Source organism: Crocuta crocuta, unplaced genomic scaffold (genome assembly GCF_008692635.1).
Source record: "Crocuta crocuta isolate KB4526 unplaced genomic scaffold, BGI_CrCroc_1.0 scaffold61, whole genome shotgun sequence".
Lineage (NCBI taxonomy): Eukaryota > Metazoa > Chordata > Mammalia > Carnivora > Hyaenidae > Crocuta > Crocuta crocuta.
Window position 1 is genome coordinate 7,576,391 of NW_027528369.1, and position 20,379 is coordinate 7,596,769.

The 20,379-nt window shown below is 56.9% G+C and overlaps 1 protein-coding gene and 1 long non-coding RNA gene across 2 annotated transcripts in view; one reads left to right on the top strand and one right to left on the bottom strand.

Annotated features, from left to right (window-relative positions):
• Positions 1-1,718, bottom strand: part of LOC144223366 (uncharacterized) — a 3,099-nt gene extending 1,381 nt beyond the window's left edge. Inside the window, exon 1 of the long non-coding RNA XR_013332673.1 lies at positions 1,570-1,718. This is a non-coding gene — a long non-coding RNA (uncharacterized LOC144223366). The remainder of the gene's footprint in view (positions 1-1,569) is intronic.
• WFDC1 (WAP four-disulfide core domain 1) overlaps positions 1-19,896 on the top strand; it is a 22,349-nt gene extending 2,453 nt beyond the window's left edge. The window contains exons 2-6 of the mRNA XM_077754175.1: positions 6,857-7,360; positions 12,112-12,313; positions 13,399-13,482; positions 14,492-14,632; positions 18,719-19,896. Of these exons, the coding sequence (XP_077610301.1) occupies positions 6,857-7,360; positions 12,112-12,313; positions 13,399-13,482; positions 14,492-14,632; positions 18,719-18,951 (1,164 nt within the window). The 3' untranslated portion in view covers positions 18,952-19,896. The remainder of the gene's footprint in view (positions 1-6,856; positions 7,361-12,111; positions 12,314-13,398; positions 13,483-14,491; positions 14,633-18,718) is intronic.
• The last annotated feature ends 483 nt before the right edge of the window (positions 19,897-20,379 follow it).

Sequence of the window (20,379 nt, forward strand, 5' to 3'; positions counted from 1 at the left end):
GAGGCTGGGGGCGAGGGGCACGGGGGCCGGGGGGGGGGGGGGGCTTCAGAATCCAAGTGCTCCTCACCGCCGTTTGCTAGAACATGCGTGCTTCGAGCTCGCCCCTCCCTGGCCCGGAGCTGTCCCGTCACCAGCACACGTCAGCCGCCCTCCCCCATACTCAGACACAGGGGACGTTTGTGCCGATAACCGGCCTCAGACAAAGCACCTGGGAAAAAACAGGCTGTTGACTTGTGGGCACCAGGCCCGGGGCAGCTCTAACTGAGCTGTGCAGCCTCTGGCCACTCACCGGCCCTCTCTGGTCATTACCTGCCAAATGAAGGCAGAGGGCCAGATGACGTGCAGGGCCCTTACGAGTGTCCGACGGGGAAGCCAGGAGGGTGGGAAACGGCCCCCGCACGCTCAGAAGCATGACTTCCCCGTGGGGCACCAGCCGCCCCCACCTACCCCCAGACGGAGTCAGGTCTTTGGTCTCAACCCCGGACCCCCGGGGACCGTGGGGCGGGTCAGGGTGAGGAAAGGCCGGGTGTCCCTGGTGTGCTGAAGCCAGCTCGCACCCGCCCTGGAGAGGTAAAGAGAGCCCTTCTTAAAATCGAAACCGGGGCGCCTGGGGGGCTCAGTCGGTAAAGCGCCCAACTCTTGGCTTCGGCTCAGGTCATGATCTCACAGTTCGTGAGTTTGAGCCCCGCAGCGGGCTCCACCCTGACAGTGCAGAGCCTGCTTGGGACTCTCGCTCTCCCTCTCTCTCTGCCCCTCCCCCTCTCTCTCTGTCTCTCTCACAATGCGTAAACTTAAAAAGTTAAAACACAGGGGCGCCTGGGTGGCTTAGTCGGCTAAGCGTCCAACTTTCGCTTGGGTCATGATCTCGCGGTTCGTNTTAAAACATAAGCTTCTAGTCATACAATCTGTACTAGAAAGGAAGTAGGGCTTGTTAGCATGGACCACTTTCTGATTATTTCGCCGCATCTCACGGTTCTCTTGCTCTTGCTTACGAACGTCTGCTGGGTCCATGGTGAGAAACCACCCACCGCTGCCCAGGAGCCGCTGCCCAGCCCCTCGCCCGGCCCCTGCCTNCCTTCTCACTTCAGGGCTCGTCCTGGACGCTGCGTCCCCCTTCCTGCCCGAGGACTTAGAGACACGGCAGAGAGGGAGGCACGGCCTCTGTCGCCAAGGAGGCCGTGGGGGGGAGGGGCTGGTCATGAGAAAGAGGGCTCCCCTCTCTGAGCCTGCAGCGTGGGGAGGGGCAGCCCCTGCTCTGCTGCCCCCCCCCCCGGGAGCCTTCCGCTTCGTGCCTGGCTCAGAGCCCCACTCCCCCCACCTGTGCGCTAGCAAACATAAAACCAGACCACGGGGCTCAGTCAGTTGAGCGTCTGACTTCAGCTCAGGTCATGATCTCACGGTTCGTGGGTTCGCGGCCCGCGTCGGGCTCTGTGCTTATGGCTCAGAGCCTGGAGCTGCTTCAGCTTCTGTGTCTCCCTCTCTCTGCCCCTCCCTCGCTCCTTGTCTCTCTCTCTCAAAAATAAACATTTACAACATTAAAAAATAATAATAATACAAATAAGACCAGACCAGACAAACACATGGCACCAAATGTTCGCCCGGCTGGATGAAAGGGGAGCACGGTGTTTGTAAGCAACCCCGGTGGCCTTTCGGAGCTCAGTCAGTTTGGTGGAGCTGGTGTCTGGGGCTTCCTTTCCGGGCGATCGCTGGAGGGGCGTCCCTGAGCAGGTGCTGTGTCGGGACAAGCATTCGCTGCGTGTTAAGTCTCAGGAGCCTCCCACCCTTTCCTGGGTGAGGCCACTGCAGCCACCACGGGCGGCCCCACGGTCTCGGCGCATCACGGTGGCTGAGTCTGTTTGATCCCTAAGCTCCCACCCAGGCAGCCGTAAGTGATTGGGCAGTTCCCGCCCTGCCCAGGGGTGCCCGCCCAGCAGAGGGGGCGGTGAGGGGGTTCAGCAGGAGGAAGGGGTGCCTCTCCGTGATGCATACTGCCCCCCTGGGCCCCTCCACGCGGGGGAGGGGCTTCTGACCCCGTAGGAGCCGGGAACCAGCCTGCCCTGTGCCTCAGTTTCCCCACTATGTCCCCAAGCTCGTTCCCCTCCCCCTTGTTATTTCTGTGAGCTCCAGACTCTTCTACTGAATCGTATGTATTTATTTTCGCTAAGTCAGCAAGCGTGAGAGGCAGGAGTCTCTCAGACACGATGGTATCTCCCTGGCGGTGGCAGGGGCGGGCACGCTCAGCCGACACCCAGGACATCACGATGAGGACACTTGGGGGTGAGGTGGGTGCCCCCTGAACCCAGGGTGGCCGGGGAGGAGAGGAGAGACCCAGAAGCAGACACGCAGGGGGGAGGCCAAGTGAAGACAGGCGGAGACTGGAGGACAATGTCTCCAAGCCAAGGGATGGCAGCGTCGTGCTTCTAGAAGAAACCAGCCCCCCCCCAGCACCTCGATTTCCGCCTTCTGGCCCCCAGAGCCGTGGGGCAGCACACCCAGCTTGTGGGGTTTCTCAGAGCAGCCCGGGGGCACCCCTGCGGTCCGCTCCTGGGAACCAGCCTCACCAGCTTCTATCGCTTGCAGCCAGCAGCCCTGGCGGACATTTCCCGGGTGAGGAAATCGAGACCCCGGGTGACTGGCCCCTGCCGCTCCGGCTGGGGACGGGCGAAGTGATCATTGCACCCGCGGCGTCCTGGGGACACGCCTCGCCCCTTGGGAGATGTGAGCTCGCACCCAGGACCCCATCGTCGGGACCTCTAGCGTGCCTCCATCCAGAGGAGGGGGGGCTGCTCGTGGGCCCTGGGGTGTTCACGGCCACGGCTCTGCGGGTCCTGCCTGGGGGCGGGAGAGGGGAGGGGACACGCCGAGCTGAAACGACCCCACCGTGGGCTTGCCCGTAGCCCCGTGTCCGGCACAGAGCCCGGCATGTCACGGGCATCCGGAAACATTTTCGGAACGGCGTGGGGGGCGATGAGCCGGCTGGGCGGGCGGTAGACGGAAGGAAGGAAAAGTCAATGGACGGTGTGATTTGGGGGCGACCTTGGGCGAGTCACTTTCTTCTCTCTGGACCCGGGTTCCCCGTCTGAGGTGCAATCCCAGGTAGCAATGATCAAGGGAAGACGCGTCCGGGGCGATCGTGTGTTTATCATCCGGGAGTGGAGGAAACCCGCCTGACTGTCCAGCGCAGCGCCAGTCAAATGGCCGATGCCAGAAAGGTCCGGAAGCTCAGAAGGCAAAATGCAATGTGACCAATCCGTGCGGCAGAATATCATTCAGCCATAAAAATGGGGGTGAAGTTGTCACACTTGCTGAAGTGCAAGAGGCCAGTCTCAAAAGGGCCACATCCCGCAGGAACTATCTGCACGAAGTTTCCAGAACAGGCAAATCTGTAGACACAGACGGTAGATTGGAGGGCGCTGGCTGGAAGGGAATAAGGATGGAATTTCTGCCTGGGCGATGGAGGAATTTAGGAAATAGATACAGGCGCTGATTGCACAATATTGTGGATTTAACTGGTGCCACTGAATCGTACACTTCAAAAATGGTTAAAATGGCAAATGTGATACGTAAAATATGTATTAATTTAAAATAATTTAGAAAATGGAACAGTGGAAACCCAAGGCGCATCTTAGGGTCTCCACGAGACCCCCGTGGCTGGGACCCCGGGCTGGTCCCCTCTGTGTTGCCGGCACCGCAGGCCAGCGCCAGGCCAGCTGGGGTTAGCTGGTCTTAGCTTCGCAGCCTTCTCAGGTTCCCTTAAACGTTTTCATCTCGTCTCGGCCTCCCCCTAGCATTTAGCCCCGTTATTATTTTGCATGATTTTTTAAATTGTGGCTTTAGTTTTTCACTGATTTTGCAGATGACCCCCCAAAAAAGGTGATTTGTTTGCTTTATCTGTGTGACGTCCCTTTGTCCCTTTGGTCCCACTTGGTGTTTGTCCCGGAGCTGAGCCACACGCAGGGACGGACATCTTCTGGTGCAGCTCAGTGCTCCTTGGAGCCAGGCTGCCTGGCATGTAGTCGGCCTGGGGCCTCCGAATGTACCATTAGATGAATGAATAAATTACATTAAAACCTTCCAGAACAGGGTGGAAGGGGATAGAAAGTTCCAGAAGGGGATAGAAAGTTCCAGAAGGGGATAGAAAGTTCCAGAAGACTTCCTGGTGTGCAGCAGGGCTCGTGGACCCCAGCTAAAGGAGCTGGTCAGTTTGCTGTCAGCGTGCACTGAGGTGAGGTCATCCCTGGAGTGAGATCCGGGGTTTTGCGTGTCTCTCAGAGGAAGTCCCTCGCGGTGCGCCCAGTTCTGCTCCCAGAGCCCGGCGCGGAGGCCCCAGGGCGTCAGGAAATGGCATTCATCAACACACACAGAGCTCTGCGCCTCTGTTCCAGGGACAGACGTATTTTTAGATTTTTTGACGTCCAAATTCCAGAGGCAGAGCAAGCAATGCTTAGAGGAAAATTGGCTTTCTTCCGGCACCAAGCAAATCAGTCCTGGGGCGCACTTTTATGGGTCTGGCCGTTAAGTCGCTGGAACATTCCAAAGAAGGGTAAAGCTCTTGCACGCGGAATAAAGTGGGTGGAGAGCACAGAGGGACGGATATGGGTAAATTGGGGCGGCTTTGGAGATTGGATTCTTTCTCCTTAAATGGAAATGGTTCAAAATTGTTTCCTGATTATAAAGGCGATGTTTACTGTGCAAGAAATTCAGACAATACCAAAAGTTATAACCGCGTAAAAAAAGATCTCATTCTTCCTCCGGGACGTCAGGTCTGTTGGCGTTCTGGTACGTGTGTGCCTAGACTTTCCCGTGAAACAGGTATACTCACACACAGTTTTTTCTCTTAATGGTATTTGTTCATATTGTGCAAAAAATGTTTTATGGAGGTGAAATTCACATGATGTAAAAGTAACCATTTCCAGGGGTGTGGTTTGGGGGCACTTAGCACATTCACAGTGTTGTGCAACCACCCCCTCTATCTAGGGCCTAAATACTTGCATCACCCCAAAAGGAAGCCTCGTATCGGCTAACAGTGGCTCCCCATTTCCCCTCCCCCAGCCCCTGGCAGCCCCCAGTCGGCTCCCTGCCCCGATGGGTTTGCCTAATCTGAACATTTCATACAAACAGAATCCTACACGCTGGCGAATTTGTGGCTGGCTTATTTGTACCCTTTTCTACCTTGCGTTTGTCACGGAACAGTATGTGGTGAATATGATATGGTAGCTCTGCGTCCCCCTTTTTAAAAAGTTTATTTCTTTATTTTGAGGGAGACAAGGCGTGAGCAGGGGAGGGACAGAGAGGGAAAGAGAGAGAATCCCAAGCAGGCTCTGCACTGTCAGCGCAGAGCCCGACGCGGGGCTCGAACTCACAAACCGTGAGACCGTGACTTGAGCCGATATCAAGGGTTGGACACTTAACCGACTGAGCCGCCCAGGCGCCCCTGTGTCGTCTTTTCAAAGGCCTCTGTTGTGTCCGGCGGTACAGATGTGCAATTATTTCTTTCTCCAGCCTCCGCTGGTTGGGCCCGAGGCTGTTTGCTTCAGTAGAATCCAGACTTGAGCTTGAAGAACTGAGCTTTCCGCTGGAAGGGTCCAGAATCGGTATTTCCTTGCCCTGCTTCCTGAGGATACGGGCAGCAGGATGGCACAGAGACCCACAGAGGCCTCCGGAACTATCTCCCAGAGGAGTGAAAAAACACAGTCACCTAGTGGGAAACCTTAGGGGAGTCATTTTTAGCCGAGTACGGCGTCCAGAACGGGGAGCGTTCTTGTCGGGGCTGTGTGTTCCGCAGCTGTTTGGAAATGAACTTGCAATGCAGTCCCTCAGCAGGCGTGAAAATAAAAGCTAGAAATCACCTGGGGGGGGGTGTCCCTGGGGTTTTCGTGACGGGTGTTGCCAGTCTGGGGCGAGCCGCCTCATTTGTCCGAGGGATTTGACCTGCCATGGTTTTATGTTTGGCCGAGTGGCGCTGGAGGGCTCAGCTCACTAGGGTTGCAGAGAGTGGAGCCCAGGAGAGTTCTTTCCAGAAGGTATATACCTGGGGGAGGGGGTTCTCTGTGTCCTGAGCTGGGGCTGGAGCACAGGCACGCAGGGGTGGGGCCGGGGGGGCAGCTGACCAAGCGGGAGGAGCCTCACGGGCAAGGTTGGGAAGCCGCTCCGGACTCAGGCCCGAGTTCGAATGCCGCTCCCCAGCTGCGTGACCTCGGGCAAGTGCCTGTGATGCTTCTGTGCCTCCATTTCCTCCTCAGTAAAGTGGGCTGACACCCGGCAGGGGCCCTGGAGCGATACGCTGCGGTTTCCATGAGATTTAGGAAGTGAGGTCCCCGCACAGTGTTGGCACACAGTAGGAGCTCCGTAAACGCCGCCTGTTCCTCTAGATCATCGGACTGCCCAGTTCTGAGCCTGGCGCCTCCTGGCGTGGCGACTCCGTGCCTCAGTTCCCTCACCTGTGCAATGGGGCCAGCAACAGTGTGGGGTTGGGGTGAGCACTCCGGGCATCCTGCGGGCTGGGTGTGGCTGTTTCCACGGAACCCCACGTCGTTGTCTGAGTGTCCCCCGGGGGTGTGTCTTCAGTCCCCGGCTAGATCCAGACTCCCCGGGGCAGGGACAGGCTCTCAGGTCTCCTCAGCACCCCTAAACCCTCCTGTGAGGGCCCGAGGGCAGGAAGCCGGCCGGAGGAAAGGGAGACCTGGAGAGCCGGAAGAGCAAAGCTGTCGTGAGCTGGCAGGTCCCTGGCTGGGGGCCGAGAGGCTTCTGAGGCCGCCGAGCCGTAGGCATCATTCCCACAGGCTGGGATGTGCCTGGGAGACGGGTACGACCCTGTGCGCTCCCACCACAAGCGCCTCCTGTGCCCATTTTGCAGATGAGGAAAACAGAGGCCGACATCAGCCGGTGGTTTTCCTGTACGATCACAGAGCTACAGAATTCAAGCCCAGACTCGGCTAGTGCGTTCGATCCCTGCCGAACTCAGCCTGGACCGTTCACGAGGTCACGGGCCTTCGCCCCACGCATCTTGCTACACTCGGAAACCAGGCACGGTCCTACGTTCTTGCCCCAGAGGAAGCCCAGGCGTCACGTGGGGAACGTTCTGAGCGGAGGGACCGGTGTGCGGAAGCCGTCGAGGGAGGAGGAGGGAGGCGTCAGAGCAAACCTTCAGGAATTAGTTTGGAGCCAGTCCTGGGGCCTCGGGCTCACCTGCGTTCTCCGGGCCTCAGGGCCCTTTGGTGTGGGTCCACGCTGGCCTCATGCGACCGCAGCAGGAGCTGATGCCTCGCAAGAGGTGCCTGTCAATCAGATACGAGGGACGAGGGACGGCTCCCTGGGCCGCGGCTCAAACACCTGGGGTAACGTGCACGCAGACGGCTCCGTCCCACACATAAGCACTTAGACGCCCGGAGAGCGGTGACCCGCCAGCAAGCTTTGGGCCTCGTCTTCAGCAGCGTCACCCTTACGGCTTTCCTTCAACCGCCACAAAAGATGTCCCGAGCGCCTGCTCTGCGGCAGGTGTGCCGTCGGTGCCGGAGACACGGGTGGGAGCAAATCCTGGCGCCGAAGGAGAGTTCGTCGCAGGACGCGGAAAACAATAAACTGAGGACGAGTGGGTGACTGCACGGTGTTCCCATATGGGGGGGGCGGGGTGAGAGCTAGGTAAAGCAGGGACGGCCCCCCCTTCCGGGGCAGCGCAGGCGGAGGGCGCCTGTTAGTGGAGACCTGGGGGAGGTGAGCGCAGAGCAGGCTGGCGTCTCAGTTGGGAGACACAGCCTGTGCAAAGGCCCAGGGGTAGGACTGCTCTAGGGATCTCAGAGAAGCCAAAGGGCCGAACAGGAAAGAGCAAGGGAGGGGTGCGTCTGGGAGGTGGAGGGGCTGGGGGCGGGCACCAGCCAGCTCTGGCTGACCTTTACCCCTTTGTCCTGAACGGGCCAGGGCCCCACTGGATGGGGGGATGTATTTATCTGTCTCATAAAAGTCACTTCTCTCCCAGAACCCCTAAAACTCAACCTTTGTCAGGACCCTCTTTGAGCATCACCTTGCACGACATGAAATAGTTCCCAGAACATTGAATCCCTTCATCTGGGCCCGTCGGTGAAATCAGTTCTTTATCACCCACGACCATCTGTTGTTCCGGCCGCACCGCAAATAACTCGTGAGATTTGACTTCTAAGGCGCTTATCTCTTGTCCTCTCCAAATTCGGGGAGACCACGTCTGAGTGTCAGCAGGGGCGCATCTAAAATTGGTCTCTCTGCACACCCTCGCGGGGCAGCCGTTAGGAACTTACTGGACTGGGCGGTGCGGGGGGGGTGGGGTGGGGCGCAGGAGACAGGGTTTCACTTCTGACCCGCAGGCTCCGCTCAGTCCCGTAAATGAGGCCTTGAGTCGGAACAGGCCGGGCGGGACCCCCTCCCCGCGGCCTCCTGACCTCCCTCACCGCCCTCCCAAGGAGGCCGCGCCGGCTGCCACCGTCCATTAGGATCACAGTGGCCGGGCCCCAACACGGGCCCAATTTTGTTCATTCCGAGGAAAGTGAACGAAGAGCTAATGGCGTGGGGTCGTGTCCCCTGCTCGCAGCTTGAAAGTTATTGGTGGCGATACGGGATTTACGGGGACTGGCCTGAGGGGGGCTGGTGAAAAGGCTGAGCCCGTTTGCAAATCCGCGCTCCGGGCTCCCCTAGGCTTTGGGGGCGGGCCACCCGTCCCCTGAGCCTTTGTGTCCTTACACACCAGGCGTTGGCTTTGTGCTCCTTGTTACGTTCACAAATTGAATGGCGGACGTATGTACAGGAGATAAGAGGGCTTCTCTGGGGGAAGCGGGGAGGCGCCAGGAGCCCCGTCCTCCCCAGGCTGCCTGCCTCGCTTGGTCACTGCCTTCTTCTCCCTCTCGCCCTCCCTCTGAGCCCCGCAGGTGCCCTGGGACTTAGCGTGAACACCGCCGGTCCTTGGAATTGCAATTCCAAGGGGCGCCTGGGGGGCTCAGTCGGTTAAGCGTCCGACTTCGGCTCGGGTCATGATCTCTCAGTTCATGGGTTCGAGCCCCACATCGGGCTCTGTGCTGACAGCTCAGAGCCTGGAGCCTGTCTTCTGATTCTGTGTCTCCCCCTCTCTCTGACCCTCCCCTGCTCACGCTGTCTCTCTCTCTCTCTCTTTCTCTCAGAAATAAATAAAACAGCTTAAATTAACAAAGGAATTACAGGGGCGCCTGGGTGGCTTAGTCGGTTAAGCGTCCAACTTTCGCTTAGGTCATGATCTCGCGGTTCGTGGGTTCGAGCCCCGCGTCGGGCTCTGTGATGACTGCCAGCTCAGAGCCTGGAGCCTGTTTCGGAGTCTGTGACTCCCTCTCTCTCTGACCCTCTCCTGCTCACGCTCTCTCTCTCTCTCTCTCTCTCTCCTAGAAATAAATAAAAAACATTAAAAAAATAAAAAAAAAAAGGAATTACAATTTCCAAGATGCACCTGCTGTCCGGGCCTAGCCTCGGTGACCTGACGCCCCCTACAGGGCACTGGGAGCAGCGCATGGACTTTGCAGCCTCCGCAATAACATGGGCAGGTTGAGGGGCAAGGATGTGGACCCATTTTTGACCTTCCTGACCTTTTTTTTTCTTAACTCCGATGAGGTCAGAAGGCTTATACCATTTTTTCCCTTGCTCTTTATTTTCCCTAACATATGAAGTGTTTTCCCTCTCATTGAAAATGCTTCATAAGTACTTCTCTTGTTTTTAACATTTTCGATGGTCTTCTTTAAATTGAAAAAGTACTGTGTGACTGGCAAAAATAATATTGAAGCAGGGTAAATGAATACACAATGAAGAGAAATTCCCGCTGGCTGCTTCAGAGCTGAATTCTTCCCTCTAAAAGCAATCTTGGGTAACGGTTTCTTGGGTCTTCCGGGTCCTTCCAAAAATGTTCTGGGCAGACATGAGTGTGCATATGTGTATTTTAAAACGTAGGTGTGTCGCATACAAACTGTTCTCTACTTTAATTTTTTAATGTTTATTTATTTTTGAGAGGTAGGGGAGGGGCAGGGAACGAGGGAGACACAGCATCCGAAGCAGGCTCCAGGGTCTGAGCTGTCAGCGCAGAGCCCGATGTGGGGCTCGAACCCACGATTCGTGAGATCACGACCTGAGCCGAAGTCGGAGGCTCAACCGACTGAGCCCCCCAAGCGCCCCTGTCCTGCACCTTAATATTCTTCACCAACCACCATATCTCGGCAATCTCGCATCAGGAGGTTAAAGGCACATTTAATGGCCACACAAGATTTCAGTGTGCAGACAAGTACTATTTGCTTGTGCAAGAGGGAGGGATTTTGAAATATGGATACATTTGTAGGGAAACAGAGGCTGGAGGCAAATAGGAATTTAGATGGCGGGAGCAGTTTCAGAAGGGGCCAGGAGGTGGGGCAAGCCAGGGTGATTTTTTCCCCAGTGAACCTATATTCTGTGTGTGTGTGTGTGTGTGTGTGTAACACCTCTCCACACAGCCCACTTTCAGATCCTGTTCCCAGCATGGAGGGGGGCTGGTGTCCATGGGACCCAGTGTGGGTCGCCTGCTGTGACAAAGCCTCCCCACCTCACCTCTAAAATGCTCATTTGATTGGTCATGTGCCCATATTTCCTGTCTGTTAGGTACTGTATCTTCTCTTTAACTTCCTATTGAAACATAATAGGGAAAAGTGGGAACATCGCGTGTCCAGCGTCACAAACTGAACACACGTGTAACCAGCACCCAGATCAGGAAGCAGAGCTGGGAGGGGCCCCCAGAGAGAAGCCCCCCCCCAGGGCCCCTCCTGCTCCCCACCCACGAGGTGACGGCTCAGCGGGACTCCTCACACCAGACGTCACGCTGCCTGTGTGTGGACTCACACGGAGTCCTCTTCGGAGCCGGCCTTTTCCTCTCTCGCACGGAGTATTCTGTTCGTGAGATTTACCCCGGTTGCGTGGGTTTATCCGTTCCCGGTGCGGTCTGTCCGTTCTCGGGGCTCTGCTTAAACCCACGGGGAGAGAGAGACACATCTAGGTGTGTGCACGTGTGTGCACACGCAGCACGCCCGCCCGCCCGCACACGCACACACGCGCGCGCACATNACCAGGTGCCCCCAGAAGGCAGCGGGCCAAGCTTCGCCCGGACCCCCCCAGACGCACTCACCTTCACCCCCTGATCCCGGCCCCGGGGAACTGGAGACGGACACCTGGGGCCTCGGCAGGCAGTCCGGATGGCGTGTGTGTGCCCCAGACACGCAGGGGGAAGGCACACTCCGGATTCTGGNGCACACCCCCGCCCCCCCAGCTGTAACACAGGACCGCAGCGAAGCTCAGGGAGGGCCCTGGACGGTGGCCGGGGTGGCCGGGAGCAGATCATCCCTAAGGTGTTTGCTAAACCTTAATGACACCTTCTTTGGCAGAAAGAGCCCTGGGAACTCATTCCTCTTTGAAGGGAAGGAGTTTTAGATCCTTTCTGGACAGGTTTGGGGGGGGGCGGAGCCTGTGGGGATACTGAGGAGGGGTAGGCAGCTGTGTGCCCCCAGGGCGGAGAAGAGGTGCCCTTCCGTGGGGAGGAGGGGGCAGTAAGGTCTCCTCCCTCTCAGTTCTGCGTGGGGCTGAGACCTTCCGTGACAACAGCCTGCGTGGACTGCCCCCCCCGCCCCCCCAGGGAGAGGCGTCGGGGTCCCATGGGCCCCAATTGCTGAAGGCCACTGAGCAGGCAGCCCAGCCCCTTCTCCCAAGGCCAAAGCAAGAAGGACCACACTTTGTTTTCTCTGGGGTGAGGTCACCGCGATGACAAGGGACTCAGCACCCTTAATTACGCTCATGATTACAATCTACCCTGTGTTTGAGCACCGCCTACGTCCAGGGGCTCAGGGCAGGAGAGCTCCTACACGGCCCCGAATTTAAAAAGCAGACAATATGGCACCCCCTCCTGGTGGACGCAGCACAGGAAGATACTTCCCTCTGGGTGGGTAAGTCAAAGAAGATGCCCCTTCCTTTGGACTGTGGCAGTGTGTAGGTTTTCTAGCCTCGCTTGCCACCTCCGCCAGGTGCTTTTGAGCAGTGCACAAACGGTACAACCGTTCGTGACCTTCCTGATCACCTTTCCATACATCATCTCATTTAATGCTCACATAGCCCTATGAGGTAGAGACTGTCACCAGCCCTATTTCACAGCGGAAGACACTGCAGCGCAGAGAAGCTGAGTTGCTTGCCCAAGACCACACAGCAGGCAAAGCTGGGGTTCCAATCCAGTCTTCCGACTGCGGAGGAGTGCCCGCTGCCTTAGGCCCCGAGTGCAGGGATGGGGGGCCCCCTGCTCCCGCATCTGGGCCCAGAGGTGGGAATCGCTCACTGCCTGGAATGTCCTTCCGCCGGACCCCCACACAGCTCCTTCCGATCTTTGTCCAGAGGTGATCACGTTTTCAGGGACGATTTCCCGCTGTAAATGGCGAGACCCCTCCAGCCATTCCTTACCCTCCTCTCCCTGCTTAAGTTTTCTTTACAGCACAGTCTGGAACATTGTGTTTTATCCACTCGTTGACGGTGCCCCCTCGAAGGTCAGCCGCATAAGGCAGCGTTTGGTCTGCTTCATTCACTGCCATACGCCCGCCATCTAAACCGGTCCATAGGCACCCGAAAAGCACTCACTGAAAATGGAAAGAATCAGGGAATCAGTGAATGGGCAGCTTTCACTGGCAGAGCGGTCCAGCTGTTTGTGGGTCATAACGACCAGCAGCTGACCCACCGCGGCAGGGACTGTCTCCAGTCCGCCATGGTCCTGCCTGGCTGGCTTTTCTTACCTCTGTTACCCAGCTGCTCCCCGGAGGCCTGTGGGCTCTCCGCCCCTGCTTTGGGATTTCGAACACTTTACAGCCCACAGCGTGGGCTGCCCTTTGTATTAAAAATGTATTGGTCACAGAGCCGGCTATGCTGCTGAGACAAAAAGACCCATGAACCCAGGAGCCCAACCTGTTTACTCGGGCTCCCTTGGTTAATAGGCCAGAGGACGTGGGTGGTCCGCGGCAGGTAGGTGGCTCCAGTCCAGCCACCCAGGGACCCAGGCTCCTTCCATCTTTTGCTCTTCATGGTCAAAGCGGCTCCCAGGCTGCGGGAGGAGGGAGGGGCGCAAACAGGCCCGGACGCCTGGGCAAGAACGGAAAGTGGTGTCATCGCCTCTGCCTACGTCCTGTTGGCCAGAACTCAGTCATGTGGCCGCAAGGAAGGCTGGGAAATGTAGTTTCCAGCTTGACCCCAGGGCCTCCTCGAACCTCAAAGTGCTGTTCCCGAAAGGACGGGGCGAATGTGCGGCCGGGAGCCTCTGTGGTTCATCACGAGGCGTGGGCTCCCCCATCCCCAGAGGCTGGGGCGCTCCTCAGCTGCCTGGGGCAGGGGGCTCCGTTTAACCGTGTATCACTTTGTTAGTTTTAGACTGGCTGGTGCAGCCCAAACCTCGATGGCTTGGTGGCAACGGCTGGCTCCTGGATGGCCCCGAGGAGGTGTTGCAAGGTGCCTACAGGGTGAAGCCCGGCCCAGCGTCAGAGTCGGGATCCCCCTTCCCAGCTGTCTCTGCTGCAGCAGGCTGCCCGCCCTCCAGGACCCCAGATACCCAGCCCTCCGCACCCCGCCCTCCAGGACCCCAGATACCCAGCCCTCCGCACCCCGCCCTCCAGGACCCCAGATACCCAGCCCTCTGCACCCGACATGGAAGGGTGGTGGCTGGGGCTAGACCAGGGGCTCCGAATCCACAGGACAGTATAGGGCTTGATTTTCCCTAGGAATGGTGGCCCTCTCTCTGGGTGGAGACTTGAGAGGGGGTTGGAGGTGGCTTTCCGATCCCTAAAATCATAATAAGGGGTCCACTGCTCCCTGGTGATGAAGACTTCTCCGGGCGGGTGGGGAGCAGGCAGGCGGGCCCAGGGTCCAGAGAACCGGAGGGTGGGCGTGTGTGTGCGCGTGTGTGTGTGCACGGCTGCACGTGTGACTCTGCACGCATGCATGTGTGCGACTGCGTCCGGGAGGCGGTGCGCCACCTGCGTGGCTGCCCTCACGCTGTGTCTGGATGTCCGTGCATCTGTGTGCCTGCAGGTGCGTGTGACCGTAGGTGTGAGTGTGTGTGTTAAGAGCCACGGGTGGTGGAAACGCGTGTGGATCTGGATTTGTGTATGGACGCGTGTGTGCAGATGTGGCTGTAGGTGTGAGCATACGCATGCGTGTGTCAGGATCCGTGTGTCCAGGCACTGGATTTGTGCGTGTGCACACGTGTGCATGTGTGTGTGTGTGCACGTGCGTCAGGGCTTTTTGTGTGACGTGTGAGCGTGTAGGTGAACGTGTGCGTATGTGTGTCACGATGCACACCACGTGACTTTGGACTGTCTGTTGGGGTGCGTGTGTGCGCGTGTGCATATGTGCGTGTGCACACACGTGCCTCTGAGCGAGACGCAGGGCGTAGCCTGGGGTCGGGGGCAGACAGTCGCTGCCTGCACCCAGCACGCCACCTGTGCCCCCCCCCCCCCAGCTGAGGCCTGCAGCACCACGGAGGATGGGGCCGAGCCCCTTCTGTGCCCCTCCGGCTACAACTGCCACATCCTGAACCCGGGTGATGTGGCCGCCGGCATCCCCAACCGCGGGCAGTGCGTCAGGCAGCGCCGACAGGCAGGTGAGTGTGGCCCCGACGCCGGCCCTGCTCCTGGCCCCTCCTCCCTGTAGCACCCTCGCGGGAGGCGTGCCCCAGAGAAAACCGCCAGCGCCCCCCCAAGCCTGGCGAAGAGCTCCTCCCGTCCAACTTCCCTGCCTCTGAGTCCTCCACCCTCTCTCACCCTGCTTGTGACACAGGCCTCTGAGCCCTGCCACCGCCTAGCTGGCACCAGGTGCTTCCAATCTCTGAACCTCAATGTTCTCATCTGTACAATGGGGCCACCGTGTGCCGTCACGGGAATTCCTTTAGGTCCTACCTGCAAAGCCTGCAGAGCAGAGCCAAGCAATAATAGGTGCTCAGTAACCGTCCGATATTTTATATCCGTCTATATACCTACTTTTAAAATTGTCTGAGAATCCTTGACTTTCCGTGGTCCCTGCTAGGCCCATTCAGCGTGACTTCAGTCATTTTTATCCCTGGAGGCGACTGGGAAAGAGCAAACCGATCAGGGAAGAGCCAGGACCGCAGGGCAGGGACCCCCGGGCCTCGTGCGAGGCATAAGGTCCACAGGACTTGGAAGACACGTGTGGCAAAAGAATCGGGAATTTCGGGCAGGTGTGGGCCGACTTATCCCGGATGAGCTCCCTGGGACTCCGAGAGCACAGGCTCGGTGGGCCCGGCCTCCGCCCCTGCATCTCGGAGCCCCGAGAGCCGGAGAGAGCCCCCTGGGTCAGCAGTGAGGCAGAGCAACACGGCAGGGCGCACGGTCCGCTAAAGCATTTCTCTGCCAGATTCGAGAAGGTGTTTCCCTGAAGTGCTTCAAGAGGGACGCGCTGCGTGCTCTGCACTTAGCTTCCTCCTCCCCGCAAATACCGCGATTAGGAGATGTTAGAACTTTCCCGAGAGGCCTGGTTCCTGGATTGCTGAGCTTTGAAAATTTTTTCCCTAAAAGGATTGAAACCGAGTAGGCAGCTTTGCGGTTTCTCCTTCGTTCCACCTGCTGCTTGGGGCTACGAGAGCATTCTCCAGGCAGACGGCCTAGCCTGTTTGGGCTTCATTTTCCATATCTGTAAAATGGGCTGATAATGCTTCCGCTACCCCGTGCTCTGTCGTCTGTCTCAGGGAGGAGGGAAAACTTGAGGTCAGGAACTTGTCTACACGGTCCACAGCTAACAAGGAGCAGAGGGGGAGTTCTGAGCCTGCCCTTGGGCTGCAGAGCCTGTGTGGGTTGCATGCACCTATGGGGGTGTTCTCCCTTCCCCCAGCGATGATCGTGATCGGAGCCTTCCAGACAGAAATGTAAATGAGATTCTTCTGAGCCTTGCCGGGGGCTGCGGGTTAGCAATAATTGTTGGTAATTACACGGGAGCTTGGGAATGGCTTGATCTCCACCAATGTCCCTTCGAGCAAGAGCCTCAGGAGGAGTGGGGGCCGGAAAGCAGCCTTTTATTTAAGTTTTATCTTTTTTTAAGCTACATATTTGAAATAATTCTAGACTTCAGGGAAATAGTGCCTTGGACCCTCCATCGCAATGACCCATCTTGGTCAGAATTGCTCGCACTCTCTCTTCCCATTCCAGCCGTCNGTCTGAGGGTAAGCTGCCCGTCCCCTGCCCACACCTACGAGGCCAGTCTCCTCCGAGAGCCGGCTTCTAGGGCGAGCCACTGGCTGTTGGGTTTTACGTCCATCAGCCTGGACCCCGACATCCAAGGGGTTCATGTCTTTCTTCAGAGGAACTTGGACTTCGGCACAGGCAGTAAACGTGACTCTTTGGAGAGCAGGGCCTGGGGAGTCGGCGCCTTTCTCTGGGACGGGCTGGAGGTCACTCAGAGGCCGAGCGCCCTCTGTCCCCCAGGCTTGCCTCCGGCACAGCGACCTTGCCAGGCAGCGTAAGAAGGAGAGAGGATCGTGCAGCCTTGAGCCTGGGGAATCCAGTTTGTCAAAAGGACAGGAAGGTGTGCGGAGGGTGTCCGGCTCCAGACATACCTCCCTCGCCTTCCCGGCACTTGTGCCCTAGGAGAAGGAAGGCACAGGAATGCTTCACAGCTGCCGCCCTGGAAAAACCCTGGCCACTTGCTTCGAAAACAGTTTTTGTCCTGGTGGCTGATAAGCTCTCAGCCTGAGGGTGAGGATCGGCTCCGCAGGGCTCTCGGCCTGTGTAAGAAATGTCGTACCGACCCTAAACACCCTGGTGCTTTTTAGGATGGCCACAAAACAGAAGGAAACAGAAGGTGGAGCAATTGCCTAAGTGCCATCTTTAATTTTTTTTTTTAATGTGTATTTGTTTTTGAGACAGAGACAGAGCATGAGCAGGGGAGGGTCAGAGAGAGAGGGAGACACAGAATCCGAAACAGGCTCTGAGCTGCCAGCGCAGAGCCCGACGTGGGGCTCGAACCCACGAACCGTGAGACCATGAAGGTGCGATCTTTAAAATGGAGCCATAATTGGCCTATACCAGCATGCTAGTTCCCAGCGCATAAATGTGCTCTGCGGAGGATGCTGATGCCCCGAGGAGGAGGGAGCTCACCCACGGCGGCGTTGCCCAGAGAAACTTCTGTGTGACCGGGCCAGACTCTGGGGCACAAATGTTTCCTCGCAGTGGCAGGACGGAGGGGGGCGGCGGGTCAGTGGCCATCACCAGTGGGAATCCTTAGTGATTCGAGACGTCTGATGTTCCCGAGTCAACCACTTTTAAAAATTATTTTATTTTAGGGGCGCCTGGGTGGCTGGGCCAGTTGAGTGTCTGTCTTCAACTCAGGTCATGATCTCACGGTTCATGAGTTCGAGCCCCACATCGGGCTCTGTGCTGACGGCTCAGAGCCTGGAACCTGCTTCGGATTCTGTGTCTCCCTCTCTCTCGGCCCCTCCCCTTCTCATGCTCTATCTTTCTCTCTCCCAAATATAAACATTAAAAAAATAATTTAAAAAAGTATTTTATTTTAGAGGAGGGGGGAAGACCAGAGAGAGAGGGAGAGAGAATCCCAAGTGAGGCAGGGCTCAATCCCACCACCCTGGGATTGTGACCTGAACCAAAATCAAGAATCTAATGCTCAACTGACTGAGTCCCCCAGGAGCCCCTCAGCCACTGCTTACGTACCAAAATGCCAGTTTTGTGTGGTTCCTCCTATTATTTGCCTATCTATGGTTTAAAGGAAATCATTTGTTTTAACCCTCACAATAATTTTAAGAGGTGCCAATTTCATGCCCATTTCCAGGTGAGGAAACTGAGGCTCAGAGAGGATTAGCGAAGCAGTGGAATGAAGATAGCTACTCAAGTTACTTTGTCACGGGTGCTACGGACATTCAGGTCTCCTTTGACCAGACTCAAAACACCATGTATCCCCGTGTGAACTGCCTATCTTGTAATGGCCCTTGCTGAATAGTATGTTGGCCTTCTGCTTCCGGTAGACCTGTTAACACAGTGGTTCCCAAACTTTTTGGCCTCGGGACCCGCCTTACACTCAAAAAACACTGGGGACCCCATAGAGCTCTCCCTTGTCACCACAGATGATGCCACATTAGAAACTAATGCCGAGGCATTCGAAAGAGTTGTGTGTTAATTCACTTAAAAACGACGCTGATAAACTCGTTACGCATTAAACATAACATTTCCTTTAAAAGTCACTAGTTGGGGCCTTGGGTGGCTCAGCCGGTTGAGTGACCGACTTCGGCTCAGGTCATGATCTCACTGTTTGTGAGTTCGAGCCCCGCGTCAGGCTCTGTGCTGACAGCTCGGAGCCTGGAGCCTGTTTCGGATTCTGTGTCTCCCTCTCTCTCTGCCCCTTCCCCCGCTCATGCTCTGTCTCTCTCTCTCAAATGTAAACAATAAATTTAAAAAGTAAATAAAAAAAGTCACTGCACTTTCCAGCACACATACCAATAGAAGACGGGCGTTGCTTCACATTTCTGCAGTTCTCACTAATACGCGAGGGAGGAGCGGAGAGTTAGACTCGCACGTCTGCTTCCGGACGCGGCGTCTGGAAACTCCTTGCACACCTGGGAGGGAACAAAAGCGGAGACACGAATAATTCCTTTGTGTTCCTAGGGAAGTAGTTTTGGCCTCAGGAGCTCACTGGAAGGAGTTTCACCCTCTTGCTTGTTTTCCAGATGGGCGATTCCTACGACACAGATTATACAAGGAATACCCAGGTGGGAGAAGAAAGCGCTCTTCCTCGTCCGAGGGCACTAGACGGGGGCAGGGAGGGTTTCTTGGGGGAAGAAAAGTAGAACCCCACTGCCCGGAGAGCTACAGCCTGGGGCTGCTGTGGAGGGAAATGCCCGTATTCTCAGCGGCTTGTGTGCCGCCACCTGCCCCTGGGTGTGAGGTGGTGGGATGCTAAGATGCTTCTGGTGTGAAAATCTCTCCTCCGTCCTGAGCCGCCCTCCGGGGGACACGGGACACGGGCAAGGGCCTTCTAGGCTGCAGCCGGGGACTGGGCAGTGGTTTAGGGATGTCTCACTGGGGACAAATGGAGAACTAGGATTGGGAAATAACACAGAAGCCCTGTTGTCCGCTGGGGAGCAGAGGAGGTGGGAGCCAACGAGGGGCTCATAGAAGAAAAGTGGCTTTGTGTTAAATGTTACAACTTGGGCCTGGGTATGTTTCAGTCCTTCCTCCTTTCATTCAGGGGATTGGAAATATGGCTGACAGTATTCTTGTATCTGATCCTTCACTGATCAGCCCATCCAGTCTTCCAGTCTTCCATCTATCCATTATTTCATCCATCCTTCTATGCATGCATGCATCCATCCATCTATCCACTCTTCCTTCCTTCCTTCCTTCCTTCCTTCCATCCATGCATCGATCTATCCAATATTCTTCTGTCCACCTTTCCATCTTTCCTTCCTTCCATCCATCCATTCATCCTTCCTTCCTTTATCCATCCATCCATCCTTCCTTCCATCCACCCACCCATCCATCCATCCACCCATCCATCCATCCATCCACCCATCCTTCCATCCATGCGTCACCTCTTTGTTAAGAATTTACAGCACGTATTTATCAAGCATTACTCCTGGAGGTTGGGGCTACATTTGTGAACATGACAGCTAATGTCAAGCAGGAAATAAATACAAACCCAAGTAGTTATTTAGAAATAGTAGTGATCAGGGTGACTGAGGTCACACAGAGGACACTATGAAAAGGGTACCTGAGACTAGGATATCAAGGAAGGCTTCTTGGGGAGGGGACATTTAAGCTCAGCCTAGAGAAGGAGACCTAGTGGGCAGAGGCACAGCCAGTGTGAGAATTCTGAGGTTGGAAGGAGCCTGGCCATGGCGGCCTGGGGTGTAGAGTGAACAAGAGGGAGGGCGGGGGAGGTGGGGCCGGAAATGGAGGCGGAGCCAGACCAGACGGGTGGGGGGGNACCTGGGGCTAGAAATCCCCTTACGGTGTCATAGTAGATGTATAGGAGAAGTGGCTGTGTAGCCGGAACTTTCCATACCACCTGGCCCTAAATCCAAAGACGAGACTAGGTGACAGCCTTCCTTTCCGTGCCTGGTGTCATCGCCTCCATGAACAGCAGACAGTCCCCCGCTGCCCCCTGAAGCCCGTCCCTCTGTGCTTCCCTCAGTCACACAGCACGGCCAGGTGCCACAGCTCCGAGACAGGCACGTGCTGGGCGCTCGGTCCCTCGGTGGCCATTCGGGGCTGTCGGCGCTGCACCAGGCCTTGAGCCGGGGCCNACCCCGAGAAAGCCCCACCCGTCTGCACGCGGTGAACAAAAGCCCTTGGAAGCAGCCGGTTTCCCCCAGAATGTCCCTGAAAG